Source organism: Pocillopora damicornis, chromosome 4 (genome assembly GCF_964200805.1).
Source record: "Pocillopora damicornis chromosome 4, jaPocDami1.2, whole genome shotgun sequence".
NCBI classification, from domain to species: Eukaryota; Metazoa; Cnidaria; class Anthozoa; order Scleractinia; family Pocilloporidae; genus Pocillopora; species Pocillopora damicornis.
The window spans coordinates 1,240,135-1,264,760 of record NC_142673.1 but is presented as its reverse complement, the minus strand read 5'-3'; the positions used below and the strand labels follow the sequence as shown (position 1 = coordinate 1,264,760).

The window sequence follows — 24,626 nt, the reverse complement described above, 5'->3', positions numbered from 1 at the left end:
AACACATATTTTCAGTTGGAATTTCGTGAGTGACTGGATGTGCTTACCATCTCTTATGGTGCCGCAAGTTAACCTCAGCATAACGTATAAGAGCAGCGTTGAGTTTCAAATGGAAACTTAAATAATCTGCCGTCGGGGTTTCCTTTCTCGGACCACGCAAATTTTTATGATTTCACGTTGTTATTTTGCAGAGGACGGCTAAGAAATGTACACAGTTTTAAAACGCACTTGCTGAGCTATTGTTCTGCTCTTTAGATCTTTTGTTTTGTCACGTCCTTGTTTCAGTCGCCGTCGTGGTTTGCTAGAGGTCCCTAATAATCATAAAACGGAAGTGTTACAGATCATCATACTTTTAGTTCAAGGAAAATTCTACAATTTGTAAGTTACGTGGTCATTTATGTTTCAGTCGATCAAAGATGGAAGGATTTCCAAGCTGTCAGTGGCCAATTACATGCCTTCAACAAAAATAACAAAGCTTGACCGTTTATAGGGCGAATAACTTAAAATGTTGGCAAAGCAATGGAAATTCGTACCGTTTGGGACGTTGCTAGGGGGGGCGTAAGGGCACGAACGACCACTTTCGCTGTCAAGAAAAAGTTTAAATTTATTGTTTATATTACAACCTGCCATCCTTCCTGACGCTAGAAGAACACTTGTGTAGTGATCACTTTGAACAATTTTGCGTACTCCCCTTGTATTTTTTCCTGGTGCGTCTTATCTAACAACCTAAGCATTATTCGGTTCACACTGCAGTGTTTCATTCACTGCTTTCTTGCTCTGAGTTTGTTTTCTCCCCATCTCCCTCTCTTTTGATTTCTACCCTGATCAGACCAGTGGACAATGCGTACAGTGTCATGACCAGTGTAGCAAAACCAATGGCCAACCATTTATTACGCCGCTCAGATGAGTCCGAGTCATCCTGACCGTATGGCGATGAAGACGGTTGTTGTTGTTCTGATAGTTGAAAAGGAAAACAGCAAATAAATCTCCTACATCAAATATTTTTTCGCCACAAGCGGTCAAGGCTTTAAGGGAGCCATTTAAATTTAAATACCATATTTCATCGAATAAGTGCCTACGCTCTAATAAGCGCCCTCCCCCGTATAAGCACCTACCCCTAGGCCATAATATCAAACAAACGCCCTTCTCAAATAAGCGCCCCCCTCCTTCTCACTTTCTAAAATAGTAGGGATTCAAGGAAAACCTGTTTCTATTGCCGCTTTATTTATAACTTTTAAAGCTTCGACTACAGCGGAATCCATACAGGAGAATAATAAATGCCCTCCTTCCAATAAGAGCCTCTCCTTTGAGCCGAAATTTTAAATAAGCGCCTGGGCGCTTATTCGAGGGAATATCTTATCTCAAGGTCTTAAAGACTAAAAGTTGGAAGAAAGTGACAAACAGTACCCTTTTTTAAAGATTACAATTAAGAATGACGTAGTTGTCTTTTGTTTGCTCGCCTCTAACTCTCATACAAGGAAAGAGCTCCCTCTTCGGGCCTCTGCACAAACGCTTGATAAAACCGACCTTTCAACTCGTTCGCTGAAAGTCGTTTTATCTTAATACCGCTAAGTGCCGCTTCGAGTAATCATTTTCCTGAGGCTGGTTTCAGTTCAGGAAACTCTCTACTTCAAACTTCCCATAAAAGATACCGTCGTGTTTCTCCAAAATGAAAAAAAATTCGACCAATTTTGTTTACAAGTCTGTGATTTCCATTCGTTATTAATTTTTGCCACCCGTAACCGAAAAATGCTTCCCTCTTACCATTTACTTCTCCCGGGAAGTAGCGCTGTAATATTCGTCCACAGAACGTACACAAGTTGTCATATCCTTGTAGATAGTTATACAGTTTTTTATTTGGTAATGGGGCTTTCCAGATCACTGCAAGATGAGCAAATACCACAGCATCAAGGGTGGTTGGACTGTAAGGAGCAAAAGATTTTTTTATGTTAACCCTTTAATCACTAGAAGTGATCTACATGCAAATTTCAAAACACTATCCTACAAACAGGCAATGAGAATTTACATACTTATCAGCTAAAGGGTGACTCTCCTATCCTGATGTAAAGCCAAATTCTCTTCATTCATTTACAAGGAAATATACAGCAAGTAGCCAGGAGAACAACAAATATATTTTGAGTTACCTGTCACCAAAAAAAAACTCCTTTCCATCCAGCATTGTGGATAACAGTTTTAGACATTCCAATGCATCTTTGAAAAGCTGAGAGACAAAACCAAAGCCAAAATAATTCTCAAATTAAAACTGCTCTGAGAAACATAGAAAACATAATATGAAGCTTGTGTTGAAGAAGCATTTAAAGCCATTTAGATATGAGGCGGAGTGTGTACTCAAGCCCAGTCTCTGTAACATGGAACGACTAAGAGTATTGTACCTCCCCCCAGATAGGAAGTTAATCAAACATAGCTTATTCCCAAGAACTCCATCAGGTTACCCTGACAGTTAAGCAGTGCCTGTTTGTATTCCTAGCTGGAGAGAGGCATTGTGACAGTAAAGTGTCTTGCTAGGAACATAACATAATGACCCAACCAGCTCTGAAACCCACACCAATTCACTCCAATAGCAGCAATCTGCTGCTTCTCCACTTTGAAGCTGTGTGGAAAGCTGGTAATTGTGTAAATGTTTTGGTACAGTAAATATTCAAAAAAGCATTGGTAAGGCCACTTTAGATTTGGAGAACAGAGCAAGCTAAGAAAAAGTACAAACAGTTAAATGAAAGATAATAATGATAACCCTGAAAAAAAAGAGAAAAAGAGGTACGGATTACCCCCCCCCCCCCCCCCCCCGGCCCTTCTTTGCTATCCTGTTATGGACTTACTCCATCCTCTTTCACTTTTCATAGACATTTTATCTGTTAAAAGATATAAAGAAATAAAAGCAACAACATCCTTAACAGAGATTGAATTCCTGCAGACTATGACAAATTTATCAGACTACTATTTTAAGGTCTACCTTATTTTCCAGTGCATCATCTGTCACCTCTGAGTGCATTTCATTTGACAGGTGCCTCCTTGTTTGTCTTGAGATGTGTCCAGGGATAAAATAGTTCAGTGGAAAAGGTAATCTTTGTGCATACCATGGACGAGTTAATTTAATGTAATTTGTGTTATCCACCCATAATGTAAATAACTGCAAGACCAAACAAAATTTTTATGTAATTTTATTCACCTCAATTTAGTTTGAAATTTAATTTAAGCATCAACATGGTTTATTGATGCAACAATCATGACTGGCATAGTTTAGAAATAGGAATCACATTTTGTACGACTTTAACCCATTACTCTTACAGAAAGTGCATGTTCAACTTACAATTGCTGGGTACAATTTGCTACGGACCAGTGAAACAAATGCAAGAGTGTCTGCTCCCTGCTTTGCCGTCAGTTGATAATCGGCATTGAAGTTCTGTGTAGGACATAAATTTTTAAAAACCATTTTTACTGACAAGTTTTTGTGAGCGGCAAATTGCAACACAAAGAAATTTGGTACTCTGTGACTACACATAAACATACTATAGCCTTATACCTACTTTTTCTCTCAAGTAATCCATGATCTTGCTAGACGTGATGAGTACATCTTCACCAGATTTTAAAACCGGAAATTCTCCTAGAAGAAACAAATGAATATTCTGTGAAACATGCGTATATTTCATCACTTCTCTGATCATGGACGAGCAAATCTAAAAGTAAGACATTCAGTCTATTTCAGCACCTAATAATCTTATTTGGAATCGATAGTTACTGGTTCCGACTATCTCAAGAGTTAAAGTCCTCACCTATGGAAGATTTCCAAGGGTTGTTACATCGATTGACGTTTAGCGGGCATTCAGCAAATTTAGCGTAGGCCTATAACAAAAATGGAGAAGCTAAGAAATTGTATTATAGATCTGGGCGTAAAGGAAGGCAGTTTACCAACCAAAACCTCCAAACAGCAGACGTCCACCGATGGGAGATTCCAATCGCCGGACCAAGACAGAACCTCCATTTTGAATTTAGCAGATTCCCCAGCATTCTCTTTGTTCCTTGTTTCGGCGGAAGACTGGATATGATATTACTGAACTAGTACCCAGGTGGTGCTCTGTAATTGGCGAGACTGAAGATTTTGTTTGCGCAACTTTCGGGTCATTAATTCCGTTAGGGTTCGTAAATTTTCGTCGGCTCCGTGGTGAAAAGTTCTCAGTTGACTTTTTGAAACCCGCTATAGCCACGATTATTTGTTTGTTTTCTTCGGGAACTGATTAGAGTCAGACAGAATTCTACTTTATTTTTTTCAGGGAGGGGAGGGAGGAAGGTGCTTTGGAAGCGAGATGGGGATATAGCAAAGTAATTCGTCTCTGTTTGTTGCAACTAACCTTTTATAACGGTTTAATAGCACTGGCGCACCAAATATGCTTAACCAGTTTGGGAATTACAAGGATTTTCCTTTTGGAAAATGATCAACACAAGAACTTGATTGACAGGTGGTCAGTTTATTCATACTGCAGACAAAAACTGCCTGGTCAACCTACTGCATACAAAATCTCACCTCAATGAATACATCTTAAAAAGAAAAGACTCCAAGTTTTACTGGCAAACCAGAAAAGTACAAAACATACAAGATATTTTAGAAAAGAAGAAAAGTGAAAATGTTAGAGAAAAATATTTTGCAGTCTGCCCTTTAGAAAAGTTAAGGAAATTCCACGCACAAATTGCATTCAAGTACTTGACCTGTTCACCTTGTCTAATAAGATAAATCTTTGAGCAGGTCCTTTAAAACTTTCCCTTTCAGAAAAATGCACACAATGTATAACTGGAATGCATCAACACCACTATCTTTTTAAGCCCCACACAAAATATATTATTCTCGTTCTAAAAATTAAGTTTAATGAACAAAATGTTTAGGCTGCTGTTATGATAAAAGCTTTAGAAGCCCTTGTACACTGAAGATTTCATTCAAAATAAATACAATGGAAACGTAGTTTACCTTAAGCAGAATGTGATGATAGAATGTAGACAATCAATTGGAGTATTGAAAATTTGGGTTAAAAAATTGTACTACAAACAGGTTTTACAAATAAAAAAGTACTCTGGCAAGTTCTTTTTTCTACACAAAAAGATATAGCTCATAATTTTATTTTGTTCTTCAAACTGAAGGACTGACTAAAAAGCTCAAAATCAGTTGTTACAATTGAAAAGTTGTAGCACTACTGAATTACACAACCTTTGCTAGTTTCACCCTAAAGAAGAAGAAAAAAAAAACTATCAGTCACTTTGATAATGATAATAATGCATCTATATAAAGCATTATCCATTGTACTATACTCTAATGTTTTTTAAAACACTCTGTGGGGGATTTTGGCTGGGCTCTTTTGAGCAGTTTCTTATTTTATAAAAGGAAATTTAACATGTGCCCCCAGTTTAGGAATTTCTCAGAAACAAGGCCAGATAATAGGGCAGCACATTCTCCTTCGCTATTTTAAGACCCTGATTGTTGGTCTGGACTAGCTCTGCATAGAACTCTGGAGATGAGGCTCACAGTGATCCTCTAATGCTTGACCAACAGACTCCACTGAAAAGGGGGAACTGCTTGAAGTCTAACATGAAGCTAAAGCAACTCTCAATTGGGTGCAACAAGAGCAGCCATGTCTTACCTCACGTTGTCCAGACATCATACTTTGTCGCCGACTGTCAATTTCATCAGTCCTAATGCTGACTTCTTCAATAATTGCAGAAGCTGCTTCCTACAAGAAATATATGGAGTTATCAATAAGAAAACTGGGCTTCAACAAAATAGCACCATTTCCTCTCCTCGAAAAAAAGAAAAATAATAATGAAATGTAGATTGTGTATCAAATTTACTCAAACAGGCTTTTGCAGCACGAAGATTCAGGGGTCAAAGTCCACCCAACAAATAAAATACTGGGTTGTAGCAAGACAAGACCAATCAATTAATCCAAGCTAAGCTTGCCTTCCACATTTTCAAGCATTTCTTGTGACTCATATATGATATGTCTCAAATTGTTATTGACTCCACAATTCACTGTATTTTTGGACTTAAAACGTGTTTAGGATCATATAGTGCGACAACCTGGCAAGCCCATCTAAGTTAAAGGGGATCTGCTTTGGAATCCCTTGTCAGGAATTACAGCCTATGTCCCAATAATACTTTTAATCATTGTTCCTTGAAGTATTTTAGTATTATTCTTTTTTACTTTTACGGATTACACCTTACACCATTCACCCCTGACTGTGCCATGCCAACTACCAACATTATTAGCCCTTACAGAACCTGACAACATCAGAAATGGTAAGAGTAATAATACCTTGCTCCAAGAGGAAAGCCTCCGAGTTTAAAAATTTACATACCTTTAATTTTCATTTAAACTTGTAGCAGGGAACTGTATACAATTGAAAACTATGATATATTTACAAATTTACAAAAATAAAAAGAACAAGGTTGATGGATTTAGGTGGCCACATCTCCTGAGGAATTATTTTATTGATCATAAACCTGATGGATTCCTTTCTTGAAAACAAAAATGATTTTACTAGTCTAGCTGACCAATTCTGTCTAATGCAAGGTGCCCTAGGTCTTTCAATATCTGTATATGAACTGCACAAAATATAAACTGCTTAACAATAGTTGTCAATGATATCAATAAACTGTTGTTATAAAGTTCTTTTATCTAATCAGTTGGCTCTGTAATGAAAATGAGCACAGTCCAAATATCTAAAGGGAATTCCAACTTGACTGGAAAGTAACTGAAGTTCAAAAATTTCCTCTTCTACATCCTCATCAGCAAATTGACAAACACAGACACAAACCTGGCCATCTGCATCTTTCAACACTGTTTTTGTTTCTTTACCAACACCCCAGCTGGCTTTCTGTCTAAATACCAGTTCTGAAGGTGGTTTATGCTGGCCACCACCTTGGGATGCCCAAATCTAAAATGAACAAGTTATTTCTTGATTAAAATGATATCAGAAAGTTTCAATGGAAGCATGAATGGCACAGTGCAGAGAGAGTGCCTTCTGGCAATGTAGCCCAGGTAAAAATTACCTACATTTACCTCACCCTAGTCCTTGGGTTTTCTGTCCACAGAAAGAAGACTAACACACTAAATTCACACTCAGCTGCAATTGTGCCTTCAAATGAGTTCTTTTAACTTGCATTCCATACATAAACAAATACCATTTACCATTTTGTTTCTGCTTGTTTTCTACCTTAAATCATCTAAATTCTCAAAGGGTAAGTTTATGACAATATTTTGGAGCAATTTTTATACTTAGCACATTTCAGGAAAAGCTATCTGTATTTAACCTACAGACTATGGTATAAGTAAATTTTTCAGCTTTCACTTCCACCCTGACTACTGCCATAGACAAGACATATTTCAAGTGAATTCCAAAAGAAAAAAGAAGCATTTTAGATTTTTTTCTTTCCCTTTTGAACACAAACATAAACTAAATTAAAATATATTTTCTGTTAGAAATAAAGCATGGGTATTCTTTTCTCCCTGGTATCCCCTACCTTCCATTGATCTTAGATAGTAAACAAAATGTAAAATCACTTACTGTTACGTAAAATCCACTTTTCAAGACATATTTCGGTGTGAACTTGTAGATTACAGGTGGTTCCCCATCTACTGATTTTTCCAAACTCCAGCCACCAAGAGGCATATCCTAGGAAGAGAAAAGATTTAGCAAGTAATTAACTATAATCAAAATCTTCCAAAAAAAATGAATCCAAAAAGACGGTAATCTGCACTTTCATAACCCTTAACACAGATAAGGAACCCAAAATTGAATGCAAGAATGGGAGAAAAAAAAGGTAGGGATTTAACAACCAAGTTTAACTAAAATTAACATTTTCCAATTCTTAAAACAAAATAAACATTCATGAAAACTCATCAGCTTATCATGAATAAATTGAAAGACTCACATTGGCTCCACTGTTGAACAGCTTGACAAAGGTACCATCTGCACTTGCCTCTTTTATCTGAATGTAACCTTTGTTTGAATACTTAGTTTCTACAGTCTCTTCCTCTGTGCGGATTCGCTTAGCAGCACGTCTGCCACTTTTTGCAGAGGCTCCAAATACTGGGGAAGCTGGGGGAGTTATGTTCAACCTGAAGGATAACTGTGCCTGTTAGAAACTTAACATTTATTTTCATACTACTCTCCTTATGGACTAATAACACTTGGCAACAACCCCAGGGTTGTGGCTAAGGAAACAATAAACGAGAAATGAGCCTGCTCAAAGAGAAATCTTGTCACAAAATATTGCTCCCAGTCTCTTCCATTACCCTTCACAGTAAGGTTACCAAGCTTCATATTTTACAAGATGGCCAATGCAGGACATTGAATGAGAACAATGCAAACAACTGATCATAACTGGATTTTACTCAATATGTCTTATTTGTTTAAGTGGCACTGGTACCCAAGATGGCAAGGAGTTTACTTAATCCTTTTCAATGAGATTTTTTTTGATACGAACAGTTGTGTATCTATGACCTAAAAAATATTCACATCCCTTTACTAAGTAATCACCAGTCAAAACCCAAGTGGCAAATTTTGTTGACAGCCAGTGCCTAAGGAAAATACGGCAACCCTGATCCATTTATTACTATTTTAAAACTAACAGAACACAGTTTCAATGGACCTTGATTCCTCTCCTTCTAACATCTTTCTGTAAGTCAAAATCTCCAGATCAAGAGCAGTCTTCACTCCCATAAGATCCTCGTATTCCCTGAGTTGAGCATCAATTCTCTTGCGTAGTTCTTTGATTTGTGCATCTCTGTTTGCTATTGCCTCATCAGCTATCTTTTGGTCACTAGCACGCAAACTTTCTAAGTCTTCAATTCTTTGTAACAAGCTTGAATTCTGTGGGTTTGAAAAAGGTTAGCAACTATTACTTCAAGTTAAAGACTTCTGCTCTCTCTAATAGAGTCTGATTCACCTTTCAAAAACACAAAAAAGTTTCAACATCAGCCCATGTAAATAAAATAGCCATCATTAATGTTCTACATATATATACCTTGGACTGCAACTGGTTTAGTTCTGATTTGATATTTTCAACAGTGATTGACAAAGTTCTTTTTTCTTCTCTGATCAGTGTCAACTCCTCCAAATCCTTTGCGTTCATCCTCTGGAGTTCATCATACTTGAAAAGAAAAAAAAAGTATTTATTACCAAGGTGTTAACCCTTTAACTCCCAGATCAATTTTGTAATTCTCCTTACTGTCAACCATACAATTCTTATAATGTTAGTTCAGAGAATTTTGTATTGGATCAACTAATTATTCCCAAATTGATATTCTTCTTTATTCTCATCACTAATCTAGTTGATATTGTATTGACATTGTAAGGAGAAATTCTGTCTTAGTCACTCATGGGAGTTTAAGGGTTAACAAGCTTGAAGTAGATGGCAGATCAGAAAAAGCAGGTGGTTGGGTTATCATGGACACTATGTTGTATCATCAGATTACAAATAAGGATGGGAACTATTCAGTTAAAAAATCCAAGGCACTAACCCAAACTTCAAATACAGAAACATCTAAACCTATTACTGATAAATAATGCATCCAATTCCACTTAAAAATAGGAGATGTCTGCTATGCAAATTCTCTGTGATGGTATTTTGAACAACAATTGTACTGGTTTTTTTTTTAAATATTCTATTTGTATATAAGGATGTACAGTAAACTGGGTGGAAATAGCCAGCTAATGATGGCAGACTAGCTGATAACTTTGGTGGCATGTGGGCTCTTAATGTCAGCTCTGACTACATACTTAGATATCATGAAATACTGGGAAGTTTCCTGTTCACAACTTTTAATCTCAAGATCTTATTAGTAATTCTCATTACTGTCTGCTACACAATTCTTAATGTGTTCCTTTGGACAATTTGTATTGGATCAATTCAATAATCCCCCAATTGATATTTTCTTTTCTGTTACCACACTCATCGGAGTTAGAGGGGTCAACCAAATTGGTATCTTCATGGCATGAAGCACACTTTCCATTTACATTATCACTATGTAAAGAAACAATGTTGTCATTGTAAGCAGGCACATGTATTTCCACATCAACTCTTTAACTTTCAGATCAAATTTGTAATTCTCCTTACTGTCTACCATACAATTCTTACAATGTTAGCACAGAGAATTTAGTATTGGATCAATATATTATTCCCAAATTGAAATTTTTCTTTATTCGCATCACTTATCTAATGTAATGTTTAATGTAATGTTGTATTGATATTGTAAGAAGAAATTCTGTTTTGGTCACTCATGGGAGTTAAAGGGTTAAGGTACATTGAACAATTTGTATTGGACATTTTTAATTTACCAACATAACTGAGGTTGAATTCAACCTTGCTTCATGCCTTCTATTTGAAAGGATGGGGCTTAATGTTCATCAATAGAGATCTCTACCTTAGCACCATAAAGACCATCAGTTTCATCTTTATATTGCCTGGCCTCGCTATCAAACATCTCTCTCAGTTCATGTAGCTTTTCTGACAAGATTCCTTCATATCTGTTCTTTGCTTCAGCTTCTATTTTGCTGCGCTGTGACTCTACACTTTGTAACTGAGAACGGATCTCAATCATTTCCTGAAGAAACAAAGAAATGATTCCCGGTTAATTCTATATTCCTTTTAGAGAAAAAAATAGACTTTTTGGACATCTTTTCAATATAATGCTGCCCTCCATTTTTTTCATTCTACCACTATAAGTTTTGGTTCTAACAAACATTAAAAATATTGATCGACAAAGTTTAAATACATGATAAAAAATTCACTGTGGAACAAAGTCAAGTTTACCTGTACTTTAATTCCTTATCATCTGATATCAGAGATAAATTTATAAACATGCGATTGAAAGTACAAATTTCACTAATGTGATCCTGATTTTGTTATATTTTCCACCATTGCCTCTGTTGGAATTTTGTTATTTCACAAGTATAAAACTGGAGACTTTTCCTTCAAACAAAAATCTAAGAAGTTTTTGCTTCTAAAAGTCACTGCTTATTCCCTGTGCAGAATTGTTGATTTGGATTTTAAAAGCAATGATAACTTTGGCTCAGAAGTCAAATAAAAGTCAAACTTTTACCTTACTGTACATCTCTTTCTTGAAATTGAGTTCTTCTTCTTTGGACTGGAGTTTGTTCTCGAGGTCCACTCTCGATAGGGTCTCCTGCTCAAGGGCATATTTAGCTGATTCCAAAGCATCCTTCAGTTCTTGGCACTCTTTCCTTAGGTCCTGGATAACTGCTTCTAACTTCTTTGCCTCTTGATTTACATTTGCTAGCTGTGCATCTCGATCACACAACTTTCTCTGAGATGCTTTCAAGGCATCTTCACTGTTCTTGTGTGCTGCAGCTGCTTTCTCAAACCTTTGAAGTGTCATAAACAAAAAGTCAGTGGACAGGATGAACACAAAAGACAGCTATAAACATCGGCATGCTATTAATAAACACAAACCCTTCACATGCTTTGAAATAAACCCATCTCATTGAAACTTGTTGACAATTTTTAATAATTTCAAGAAATTTGCATAATCTTTACCGTAATATGCTGCACCTTCCGTTTAGCAAATACTCTAAATATTCAAGGAATATAAAACGGCAAAATGTGAGCCATTCAACGTAAGTTTATTCACTTTTTGTAGGAACTGGATGGGACCAAAGCCTGGAAATAAGTTCAAATCAACAAAGGGTCTGACAATGAGAAAATTAGCATGCTGAACAAAGGAGGTTTCACAAAGTTCAATTTAAAAAAGTTTGCTCCATGTTTTACACCAAAATATTTAAAGGAACTTACGCGTGACCAGTCAGCGTAGCTAGTGTCTCAAGTAGGATAACTTTATAAAATGCTCTCGCCTCAAAATGACCGCTCAGTAACTGATCTACGTGGTTTATAATGATAACAATAATTTTTTTACCCGACGCTAGCCTAGGAAACACCCATTACAATGCTGTCTAGGGAGTAACGTAGATGTCTCTCCCGAATAATCACGAATATTGATGCAAACGTTCGTTTGAGTTCGTATAATGTAATTGATGAAATCGACATGCGGGTAACGAAATCAACAAGTTTCCATTTCACCTCAGTCTCGGTTGTTTGAACAGAACGAGTGAAGAAGATGACCGAGCCAGCCATATAAACTAAGACTACGATCATGCTCATGTCATTAGCTTCCACGTGCAGGCAATAAGGCTCGAGAGCGCGACCGTAATCAAGTCATACTCCACGGTATCAACCAACCGAAAAGAACACTTCAAGCGAAAACTCAATTATTTTTAGAAGGAAATAATTGCTTTTAAAAACAGACAGCCTTCCCGTTATTTTATGAAAATAAGGTTAACTTAAAATATATTAAAGGTTAACTTACTTCTTCTTGAATTCCTCAACCAGAGCAGCGTTCTTCTTGTTCTCGATCTGCTCGCGTGCCTTCTCCTTTGCGATCTCGTCCAACAACCTCCTTACATCCCTCAGCTCTGCTTCAAGCGAGTTCCTCACGGTTTCAATTTCAGTCTGTTTTTTGCTCGTTATCACAGTTATTTCTGCTGTCAACTTGCTGTTCGTTTCTTCCAAGAATTTGACTCTGTCAATGTAAACGGCGAGACGATCGTTCAGGTGTTGAAGTTCTTCTTTTTCTTGAATCCGGGTCATCTTCGTCGGGGAGGCCACCTCGACCCTCGCTGAAGACGCCGGAGTGCGAGGTGATATTACAGTTGTAGCCATTTTGGAAAGTAAGCTAACCTCAAAGCAAAGTAAAACAAAGTTCGCTCAGAAGTTGAGACTTCTAGGACCGCGTAGAAATATGCTTAAGTTTTGGCGGTTCTCTACTGACATGTGACTAGATTTGACCAATAAGAGAGTGCGTTCCTTGAAAAATTCTTTCAAAGCAAATAAATGATTGGTTAAAATTGAGGCGTGACTTTTGCGGTAACAGTCACGGTATGATTCGTGTAACTCCCGTTTAGTCTGATCCCGCTCGTAAAATGCACTGGAGAACGTGAAGTAGAATTAAATACTTTCACAAACGCACACACGAAATATCTTTGGCATCAGGTGATAACTTAAATTTGATAATTATCCCTTTCAGTTTCGACTCGAACTCCGCTGGTCGACCGATAACACAAGAAGAATCAGCCTTTCGAACAACTATTTCACATTTCGCACTTTCAAAAACACAAAAATCGCTTAAGAAAAATATGGCAACCGATCCTTTATTCACGTTGAATTCTTCATCCGCGAAAGCGTCTTCAGGATGATGGAATGATGCACAGGCTACCCAGGCGGGAATAAAGCCACACCCAAATGTTATTGGAAATATTGACAAGAAGTGTTACCATGAAAAAAAGAAAAAACAAAACAAGACAAAACATGTCTAAGACTTCTGATTAGCTCATAGTATTCTCGAAGAAGTAAAGGTCACTCGAATATCATGACTTCCTCTATGGAAGGATCGTTGAAATGGTTGGCACCATTGATACCCTGGGAAAAAGCAAATCAAGGAAACTTCCCTATAATTACCCCAAAAATAAACATCCTCAATTCCAATTCGACCTGGAAACTGTGGACAAGAAGAGAATCTCCGTAACATGTCCACTGCTAAATCCCATTATTATTATTATCATTATTATTATTATTATTATTATTATATTAAAACTTTATTCATAGATTAAAAAAAATAGACTATTTACTATTCTATTTTCAAGAATATGAATATTAAAATATATACCCTATTGTACATTCTTCTTCTGTACGAAAGAGAATTGTCGTAAAATGACTATCTAAAGCTACTAATAACAATTATAAAAAGCATCAAAAAGTTAATAAAGAAATAAAAACTATCTAAAAATAATAGTTCAAGAGTTACTACTTAAATTCTGGCTTGCGCACTTTCCGATGTAATGTCAATGTCAGACATATTGGCTGTTAGTATTATTATTATTATTATTATTAGTATCATTGTTATTATCATTACCATTGTTATTATTATTATTATAATTATTTCTTAAGGTATTGTTTAGCCCTATGTTTTCGTTCGACTCTTGCTATTTTCACACTTTCTCGCACCTCTTCTACTTCGCTGAAAGGAGACCAAAACGACTGCTGAGTACGATAAAATGATTCTAGTAAGGGGGCTAAAATTTCATAGGGGGAGGGTAAGAGCTCGAGTTTTAAAGAACTTTATAAGCTAACCTCTCTATCTGTTACCTTAGTCCGATTACTCACCATGCCTTATTTTTGAGCTTTTTATTTTCCTCTTCCAGATTCCTGACTTTTTCTATGTAAGCCGCAAAACGGTCGTTTAAATTTCTCAGATCGTCTTTCTCTTTGGCAAGAGACATCTTCCTTTTGTTGCGCGTAAGTAGATCTCCGGTCGAAGAAGTTCGATTTGAGCGGTAAGACGACGATTTTACAACAGTAGCCATGTCAGAAAGTACACTAAACATTAATGAAAACTGCAAAGAGACAACAACTGTGCAGAGGGTTTCAGCGTTTTAAGAAATCAATGGAATCTTGGCCTGAGTAACAAATCCTTTTCTTATCACCTTTTCTCTATTCGCTGTCACTTTTGAAAGCTGCTCTTACCAGTCACTCACCTAAAATAGAGTTCTCTGTTAAAATTAAATTCACTTCATTAATAGCGCGACGTACGTAATTGTGTGCGTCATCAGTTGCTCGAGCAATTGGAACATGGTGCATGTCGAAGAACGAGAGTTACTGTGGTCAGTAAAAGAAAATTGACATTTCATTTTCTTGTTTTCTCGAATTATTTTTCAATTGTTGGATTTTATGATTCTCCTACTCAGTAACCTAACCTTCATGTGCGATCCTAATCTCGTACCCAGACCTCCCACTGCCAAGAAATTTCAGTTACTTTTAGACGTTAGGATCTGGGTTCGAGATTAATTTGGTTCTTGTTATGCAAGTTACGCGTCAGTGTGGGAAAAGCTGTCCTGCTCTCACTCATCCTCCATACTGTATCAATTGCAATTGCTTCCCAGAGCTCAACAGAACGTTGCGCGGATTTCCTCTCTTCCTCCCAATCGCCCACCAAGAAAGAGAAGAAAAAGGCCTGGTTACATCTCACCCCTATTCATTAGAAACATGGCCTTTTCTGGAGACGGGATCGGGATCATTGAGTGAAAACTTTCCAACGCAAAATATTCCAACGCGTAATAGGTTTGGGATTGGACAATATGACAGGTGTTTATAAAAGGGGTTTATCTGCAAGCGTTGTCGTTACTTCCTTTGAGTAACAATGAATGAGTTGCCAGTAATCGGATCCTTGCGTTTGCGCACAGGTTTCTGGGATCACCACGGGGCAAACATTGCAACTCGCCTTGGATATGGCGAAAGGTTGTTTCGACGTCCGAAAAAACGATTTTGGAGAGTGATTAACGCTTTTTCGCCGCAGTTTCATCACAAATAGGCGAAGATAATGTCGATACAAGGGAAGTGTAAGTTTTTGTCACAATTACCACGAAATATGCTTTAAAATAGATCGACAGAATTCTCTCCTTGCATAGGATTTATAATGGTAATAGGACCGAGTGGAGTCCAATTCGTTCTGTAATCATACGAGTGATTAACAAAATCGGAGGACCGCGAAGCGGGAGTCCGATTTGACAATCACGAGTAGGGACATCTCCAGTAGGGACAATGTCTAAAATTTCCCGGTTTTTTTTTTTTAAGCTTTTCTGTGATTGGTGGATTCAGCTGAGTGGACTTAGTATGATTGGCTGCTTCAACTTTCTGCCTACAGGTGTCCGATTACAGCCAACAGTCCGATTACAACTTTACAAAGTGATTAGTGAAATATAGAGCAGCTGATGCACTAATCACATGTGAGGAAATTGCAATGGTTATGATTAACTGTAGAATCGTTATCGCGTAATGGTCTCGAAATATTTCAAATTAGCAATAAATTGCTAGGAAATGACTCATTTCAGTCTTTTCAGTTGTATTTCTACGTGAATAGCCTGTTTTTATACTTGTTAACGTATTAAATAGACAAATTACGACGTTTGAAAATACACCTCCCTAAAGGAGAGAGGTCGTTGTCAGCGGAGATGGAAATTGTCTTTACCGAGTTGTTGTTCTCTGAAAGGATGAAATAACTTATGAAAAAAATGAGGAAGTCCCTTGGTCAAGCGATACTTTGTTTGAGAAAAATCCAAGTCTTTGAGCTGCAACTTCTCTTCTCGAAGTTCTTGGAGGATCTTGCCAGGAAAAGCAAGATCACGGGAACCTCGGCAGAAACTGTGGACATGTAATCAGTTGTTCATCGCTCCTTAGGCGACCCATTTGTACCTACCCATCGTCACAAAAGAAAGGGTTCAGCTTTAAGCCGATTTCCAGCGCTCTGTTGTATAACCAAGCCACAAAAAAAGATAGAGGTAGACTTAAAACACGTCCATAAGACTAATAAGGCTTTGTCGAGTTATTTCTTGGCGATTTATAGCAAGTTTTTCTAAATTCGACACCATTACGCGATGTCAAATTCACAACACACATTGCGCACGCATGAAGACAAGTTAATGATAAAACAGCGGCGAAAAAGCAACCATCTCTCTCCAAAATCGTTCTTTTGGTCGTCGGAATAACCTTTCGCCAAACATTTCCTTCTAGCGAGTTGCAGTGTTTGCCTCGTGGCGAACCCAGAATTCTGTGCGCAAACACAAGGATCCGATTACTGGAAACTCGTTCATTTAATCCATTGCGTTTTATGGAAGACTTAATTTGCAGAGACCACCATTTTCGATCTTCAGAAATTGATGATCCTAACAATATAGAAAACTGAGAGAATTACTTCCTTCAGTAACTAGGATTTTTTTTTCTTTGTTGCATGTCTACACACACGTTTCTATATCTTTCTTAAATTAAATGTTGACGTCGATTGGTTTTTTCATCTACGGTATGTACATTTATGAGTACCATAGCTTGTATCAACATACAGCGAGCACTTCTCAATTCCAAAATCAATACGAGAGCTTCACGTCTCTACTTAACTCTACCAATAATATGCGCCATTTTTTTTAAACAGTTGACCATTTTTCGGGTGAACGTAATGTCACTCTCAAAGCGAGATTTTGGGCCGACTTCTCCCCAGTTGTTTCTATTTTTTGATACGCACGAGCGGGAGACTGGCACTATCATGAAAAAGGGACAGTGGCGCTTTCCTTGAGTTAGATGTTCTTGTGAACTGGTGTTCGTGAATAGGGTACTTTCAACGACAGTTTCGCTTAGCATGCGCAACTGTCAAAGTTTACCTCCGAAACTTCGGTTGCGAGGACATTATTGCACGCTCTCCATGATCATCGTTCAACTTGCTCTTTTGAGGGCCATCCTGAACTGAAAGAAGGCTTAGCCAATGGCCATAGCGTGGTTGATGTCCTCCTCGTCGGTCGTTTCGTGTCAAATATCACACAACATAAAAATCCCTAAACGAGAGTTTGCCACGCTGGAACGTGGTTCGTACAACTTGGGAAACAATAAATGGATAATTCTTTGCCTTTGACGGAAATCACACTAGAATACCAGCTTTTTTGCTCTGATAGTTCCTAGAAAATGAAAGAGCAAAAATTACACATTCAGCTATTAAAGGACTCCTGCCTAATTCAGCGCTTATGTGCTACCTTTCAGAGATGGTGACGGCCCGATGCTTCCTTTTTTACACGGAACAATTTTGCATGCAAAAGGTCGTTTAAAATTGGTCAAAGTCCTGGATCAATCAGACGTTTTATAGGAATTTCTTAATGAAGTAAATGAAAGGAGCTTAAAAATCAAATGATACGCTAATCTCGGCAATCAGGAAGAAACCAGCCTTATGTGTCTGGTCTTTGGGGAAATAATCCAAGAATACTTTGGAGAATATCACATAACATACACTAGTTAACTAACATCTTCATGATTATCACCTGAATCAGCCATTGAATCAACCATTTTTCTTTTCAACGAGTTTTCCTCCTCCTTTTTACTACCTGCGGGTGCTGATATCTTAGGGCGTGGCAGTAGGTGCCCAGGCGTAGGGACGGGTTTGTTGGAACAGTATGGCATCTTCAGAGCCTGGAGGGAATCAATAATTCTTTTAAAGAAGTTTGATGCAAAAGTATATCCACAAGCTACGTGACCATCTAGCTGAGTTCATTGTCTCACTTCTTCTAATGTGAAGTGGAGTGTGGTCAGAAATTCTTAACAGGATGGTTAATTATCACCAGCATTTTTACAGGACTTCAGGAGCATGCAAGTTTTTCTAAAATTATAATTTTATCACTTTCTCATACAAGAGAGAGGGGAGGGGAGGGGGGTTCTCTTGCACCCAGGCCTTGCCAGCGACATCCTTGTTGAGATCCCAGTTCATCAACCCCTGACTGCCATTGCCACTTTTACTTCATGGTGAGTGGAGCATTAGAATGGTGTATCATTACTAACACAACAGCTGGCAGGACTTAAATCTTGACCAATTGATTTGCAGTTTTGATCATTCACCAAAGCATATGAGCCATTACCAGCCAAAACGATGTTCTCAGTTAGTGCAAGATGAGTGGATTTTAAAGCGTTTTTGGAAAATTTACCTGAGTTGCATTTACTCTGCCAGCAGGATTGCAATCCAGCAATCTGTCGAGCATATCCAAAAGGTCGTCACCAGCAGCAGAAAATATGTCCTTTAAAGGAATCCCAGGGAATTTCTTAAATTCCACATAGTCTGGTAAAGATGTGACACCCTTGGGTAGATAAGAAATATATGATTTTTTTAACATAGAAAAAAAAAAAAAGAAAAAATATTGGAACCCACTGGGTTAACATCTAGCCAATTTTCTTTTAACTGTTTTTGCTTTTTACTGTATTGTATTGTCACTGAATATCCCCTATAGGAGAAGATCAATAACAAATATTGTATTGTAATTAAATGAATCTGAATGTTACTCACTGGCCAGGAATCTTCTGATGGAGTACCAAGAGTTTCAAATATTCTGCTGAGTTGATCTAAATCAGAACTACCTGGTAAAAAGGGAACCTAAATGATAAACAGGGAGAGAAAAATATTTTAGAATTTTCACAAGCAAAAATTAAGCAAATAATTGCACAAATTGAAGAAACAAACTTCTTGTTATAACTAATTTAATAAGCTGCAACAGAAAATAAATAAATGGGAAGAACTGTTCAAAGTGATACATTGTATGATATCAAATTAATAATAGTCACAAATTTACTTATCAAAGCTATAACTTACCTTTTAAAATTAATAAATTAATATTTGTTGACATACAGAAAGATTCACTCACCCGCAGAAGAAGCTCAGCCAAAATGCAACCAACAGCCCATATATCCACACCTGTACCATAGATTCTTGCTCCAAACAGAAGCTCGGGGGGACGATACCACCTGCAAAAAATATGAAAAGAAGAATGAGTCACCAAAGCCTTTGCAATCCCTTTATGGAGTGCTACATCAACAAACAAGATTGAAGAAATAGTTGTATTGCTGGGTATTTCAGATCTCAATCAAAAACTCTGTGAAAAAAAAAATTGATTCAAAAGTCCTGACCTTGTCACTACTTGATGAGTATACACCTTTGTGGGACTTCCAAAAGATCTGGCAAGTCCAAAATCACCAATCTTCAAAACTCCGTTATCATCAATCAACAAATTATTTGGTTTCATATCCTGAGAGTAAACAATGCAAACATGAACAGCAGTTATAACCACATGTTTGAGGTCTGTGAGTCTTTCCCTTTTAACACTTATTTCATCTATAATGTTCCTTTCTTAACCCTTTAACCCCTGAGAGTGACTAACATCTAATTTCTCCTTACAACACCATCCCAGGATCAAACACTAAGGTCATGAGAATTAAGGAGATGATCACCAACTAAGGAAGATCTTGATTGTTGAACAAATTCTCCTTGTCAAAACCCTAGGAAATGTCTAGGGAGTAGTATGGAAATTATGCATACTGATGTTAAGGAGTAAAGGGTTAATATTTTAGAAGAAAAATTCACATCAAGTTCCTAGTTATTCTAAGCTTATCAAATCTTTTGGCTATGGCTATAAGTGGAAATATGTAGATAAAAATACTGCAGAAAAAGCTGTAAAGTTGAAGTCAAAACATGATGAGTTAAATGACACTTTTTTCCACCATAAGGTATACTCAGGTTTGTCAGTCAATGGTGAATTGCCTGATACTTTCAAGCAGTAGCTTGTTCACACAGGTTTTTGTTCATTCAAGCAAACTATTCCTTTGTATACTTACCCTATGAAGGATCCAGTTCATGTGAAGGTATTCCAAACCTTGTAATGTCATTATCATATAGCTTTTGACATTTGCTGGGCTTAGTACAATACTTGTATCTTTTATTATAACCTGAAATAATGGTAAATACATAATTTAAAGTTAAAATAAACTGTTACTTTTTTCCAATGATATTTTTACTGAACCCACAAATTAGACAAAAGAAATTAATGTATAGGGTTGCTTTAATACTAAATTACCTCAAGATCTGTTTCCATGAAGTCAAATACAAGACTGATGTTGGACTTGTGACCAAATACATCGAGAAGCTGTGAAGATACAACAAGGAGAAAATTATGTGTTTGGTGCTAATATAAGACCTTAAAAAGACCACAAACTCTGCAGAACTGGACTGAAAATCCTGCTTAACCCTTTACACCCTAAAGTTAGTACACATATTCTCCATACTGTTGTCAGATTTTTTAAGGTGCTGACAAGGAGAATTTGTCTGACAATCAAGAGCTTCCTTAGCAGGTGATCATTCCTTTTATTCTTGTAACCTTGGGAGGGTGTGTCCAAGGTTATGCCACAGGACAATTTCACTCAAGTCCATGAGTAATTACGGGTAGAAATATTAGGCGCTTTTCAGTTTGGCAAATCTGATCTTCATTCTAGATCTAAAGAGCTGCTACTAATGACTTACCATCCTTTGCCTCACTCCTCTGACCAAGTTTAATCTGCAGGAAACATAAAATTATCATACAGGGTATTAAAAATCACAATTGCAATGGTGACCAATTAATTACTGGACAAGCAATGCAACAGCAGATGCTTACAAGTAAGGAAATGATCCTCAAAAGTGCTCTGCATATGAAAAAAATTCAGAAAAGAAGTCTGACAATTTCAAGCTTCTTCCTGGGTCAAAATCAACAAAATATCTGATCCATTCATTCCTAGACATTCAGAAAAATTTTTTCAGTTTTCTTCTTTAGGCACCCCCAACTAATAGCTATAACTACAATATCTTCCCATCTACGAGTCTTTTACCTTTTAAATCAAATGATAAAAGTGAAATAGCTAAGATTTGTGTAGTTGTTTATAGCCCTGAGAATTACATACATCTGGCTATAGTACCATTCTTAAGTTTGAAATGTTAGGAGGTAAATATAATTTTTCAGCTCTCAAAGTAAGGAGGAAATGCTCATTTTCAGAATGACAGAAACTTCTTAATTCAAGGCTTGGTCTTCTCAAAATAAGGAATGGAAAGTAATAGAAAATGACAAGCAGAGAACTTAAAATGAAGAAATTTCTCATATTAAGAATGCTTTCTCTGAAAGTAAAAGCCTGTGTCCTGACACAAAGAACATTTGGCCCTCAAAATTGGCATACAGTTCTCATTTCAGAATTACAAAGATGCCTCACATTACAATTCTGTTCCTCAAGGAATGAAACAGGGCATCTAGAGATGAGGAGCAGTAAGTACCTTGAAACAAGGAAAACCTTTAACCAAAAGTGATTAATATGTAACTTCTCCCTGTAATATCTAAACACCATCCAGCAAACACATAATGAGAATACTCAAACTTATAAGGTGGAAGTTGTTATCTTGATCTACCACCAAATTCTTGTAACTTATTTCCAAGGAAATGAATAGCAGTTAGAGGAGAGAATTGACAATCAGATCTTGGGAGTTAAAGGGTTAAGTAAGGACTATGAAGGGACCTGTAACTGGCACCCTATCAACCTTTACAGGTCAAGCTTCACCAAGAATGTTCAAGTTCTTTGTTGACAACTGAGTAAAAAGACAATAAACACAAGCAACATACTGAACCACAATGGAATTGCTCTCCAATAACTTTAATGTGAACTTTATAAACTAATCACAATAAAGTTCCTATCAAGTGCAAAAAAAAAAACAATACAGCTGAAATCTCCTTTTACTTTAAGGTTCTCTGTAATGGTTTCAAACCCAAGAATATACTCTTTAGTCTGTAAACTTCTTCTTTCTCTTCTCTTATTATTTCACAGCTGCTGTATCATTTTGTTGCAAGATTTTGTTGCAAATTTTTCTGTACATAAAGGTTCTCCATATTGGTTTCAAACCTAAGATTTCTTCAAAAAAAGAAAAACAAAACAAAACATGTCTACGACTTCTGTTTAAGCTCATGGTATTCTCAAAGAAGTAAAGTTCACTTGCATATCATGACCTCCTCTATGGAATTGGAAGAATCATTAGAATGGTTGGCACCATTGTTACCCTGGGAAAAAGCAAATCAAGGAAACCCCATCTTCTCTATGATTACCCCAAAAACAAACATTCTCAATTCCAATTCCACCTGGAGACAGTGGACAAGAGCAACTCCGTGACATGTCCACTGCTAAATCCCATTATTATTATTATCATCATTATCATGTTATTATTATTATCATTGTTATTATTATCATTACTATTATTATTATTATTATTATTATTATTATTTCTTAAGGTATTGTGTAGCTGTATGCTTTCGTTCAACTCTTACTATTTTCACACTTTTTCACACTTCTACTTCGCTGAAAGGAGACCAAAACGATTGCTGAGTACGATAAAATGATTCGATAAAGGGGGCTAAAATTCCATAGAGGGAGGGCAAGAGCTCAAGTTTTAAAGAACTTTGTAAGCTAACCTCTCTCTCTCTGTGTTACCTTAGTCTAATTACTCACCATGCCTTATTTTTGAGCTTTTTGTTTTCCTCTTCCAGTTTCCTGACTTTTTCTATGGAAGCCGCAAAACGGTCGTTTAAATTTCTCAGATCGTCTTTCTCCTTAGCAAGAGACATCTTCCTTTTGTTGCGCGTAAGTAGATCTCCGTTCGAAGAAGTTCGAGTTGAGTGCCAAGACGGCGCTTTAAGGTGCGCAAACCACCTCCGCGTGGACAACGGTCGAAATCGGAGTGTGCAGCCTTGACTTCGTCTTTTGACATATATAACAGTGATGGTAAAGCAAGCTTAAAACAGCAGAAATCGCCGGAAACTACAACGGACACACAGGATGTGAGTAAGTGTTATTGATTTTACGTGTAAATATTCATATTTCGAAATGTTTATCGTTGTAAATCGACTATATTTCGTTCCCCATACTATTCCTTATAACGTGTTCAAATCTTCAACGGTTCTTCTCGTAACTTAACAGCGAGTCACACAATGTGTGACGCGTTCATGAATTAATCGTTGGCTTTTTCTCGAGACGTGAGCTTGGGCCGCCTGTGGGCTGACTGACTATCTAACCGACAGAACTCAATTTTCAGTAGCAAACGGCCACCACTAAACTGTGCTAAACGTTACCTGCGCGATTCCCCGAGGGTCAGTACTAGGCCCCACGTTGTTCGCTTTGTGCACTAATGACCTTCCAAGTGCTGTCACCTCCGGCTCTATTTTTATGTTCGCAGATGACACCACCGTTTTTGCATTGGCGACACTGTCGATAACACCATCACTTCTTTAAATAGAGCTTTATCCGAACTGAACAGCTGGTGCCTAGACAACTCTTTAACCCCTCACTCGATTAAGTGCAAAGCCATGCTTTTGATGAGAAAACCGTACTTTGGGCCGCTAATTTCTGTGACTATTGGAGAGGAACGGATCGAGTGGATAAAACATACCCGTATTTTGGGCATTACTTTCGACGACATGCTATCCTGGGTACACCATCTCACATTTAAAAAACAACTTTGTTAGCAAACTGAACCTCTTGAAAAGGAGTTCGTTTTTGTGCCGTAATGCCCGATTGGGCTTGTTCTTTAAGATAATATTGCCATCCGTTTTATATGGACTGGTCGTTTGGGGCGGCTGTCCAAATACGGACCTTCTACAATCTTTGGAAATACTTCACCGAAGGGCAGCCAGAATAATATATAATTTACCTCGCGATATACCTACTGACGAAGTATACCGAAACTCGAATTGGAACACTTTAACCTTTAATTATAAACTTCGATTAATTAAATGATTTCATAGCGTGATTATAGGTGAAGTTTCTGCGGCTCTCTCATACTTGACAAATAAACCTTGCACTGCGAACAACTTCAGAAGGAGTAATAACATTATCGTCCCGCGATTTAACTTGCAGTTTCTTAAAAGCTTTATTAGCTATAGAGGCGCTATCCTTTGGAACGCTGTCTCGTCTCATTTTACGGGCCAGTTTACTGATTTTTATCGTAAAGTGAAGAGGGAATTTTATTTTAAGGAACTTGATTTTAGCACACAGTTGGTCCAGTCGCTGCCCAGGCACTACCCTAATTTTAAATGCTTCTAAATATTCTATGCCTTAATTGCCGTAGTCAATTTATTCAGATGTAAATATGTGAACTCGTTTAATATTTCTCTATTTAGAAACTTAT

At 37.2% G+C, this 24,626-nt stretch overlaps 3 protein-coding genes across 3 annotated transcripts; all 3 read right to left on the bottom strand.

The window, feature by feature from the left end:
• Positions 1 to 584: 584 nt before the first annotated feature.
• LOC113672726 (metaxin-1) lies at positions 585 to 4,033 on the bottom strand. The gene is made up of 8 exons (XM_027189059.2): positions 3,932 to 4,033; positions 3,792 to 3,861; positions 3,546 to 3,622; positions 3,329 to 3,421; positions 2,972 to 3,148; positions 2,145 to 2,221; positions 1,765 to 1,922; positions 585 to 954 (listed from the first exon to the last, which is right to left on the bottom strand). Exons 1-8 carry the CDS (start codon positions 3,998 to 4,000, stop codon positions 758 to 760), a joined length of 918 nt encoding a protein of 305 aa, XP_027044860.2. The 5' UTR covers positions 4,001 to 4,033; the 3' UTR covers positions 585 to 757.
• Positions 4,034 to 4,464: 431 nt separating this feature from the next.
• On the bottom strand, positions 4,465 to 12,756 carry LOC113672691 (lamin-B1). The gene is made up of 10 exons (XM_027189019.2): positions 12,390 to 12,756; positions 11,109 to 11,391; positions 10,431 to 10,610; positions 9,032 to 9,157; positions 8,657 to 8,877; positions 7,937 to 8,123; positions 7,570 to 7,677; positions 6,820 to 6,939; positions 5,646 to 5,735; positions 4,465 to 5,231 (listed from the first exon to the last, which is right to left on the bottom strand). Exons 1-10 carry the CDS (start codon positions 12,740 to 12,742, stop codon positions 5,199 to 5,201), a joined length of 1,701 nt encoding a protein of 566 aa, XP_027044820.2. The 5' UTR covers positions 12,743 to 12,756; the 3' UTR covers positions 4,465 to 5,198.
• A 3,201-nt stretch (positions 12,757 to 15,957) lies between these two features.
• Positions 15,958 to 23,585, bottom strand: LOC149046380 (cyclin-dependent kinase 7-like). The gene is made up of 10 exons (XM_089203182.1): positions 22,952 to 23,585; positions 20,952 to 20,985; positions 20,509 to 20,577; positions 20,270 to 20,380; positions 19,565 to 19,683; positions 19,303 to 19,402; positions 18,948 to 19,034; positions 18,592 to 18,741; positions 17,935 to 18,082; positions 15,958 to 17,577 (listed from the first exon to the last, which is right to left on the bottom strand). Exons 2-10 carry the CDS (start codon positions 20,952 to 20,954, stop codon positions 17,546 to 17,548), a joined length of 819 nt encoding a protein of 272 aa, XP_089059308.1. The 5' UTR covers positions 20,955 to 20,985; positions 22,952 to 23,585; the 3' UTR covers positions 15,958 to 17,545.
• Positions 23,586 to 24,626: the final 1,041 nt, after the last annotated feature.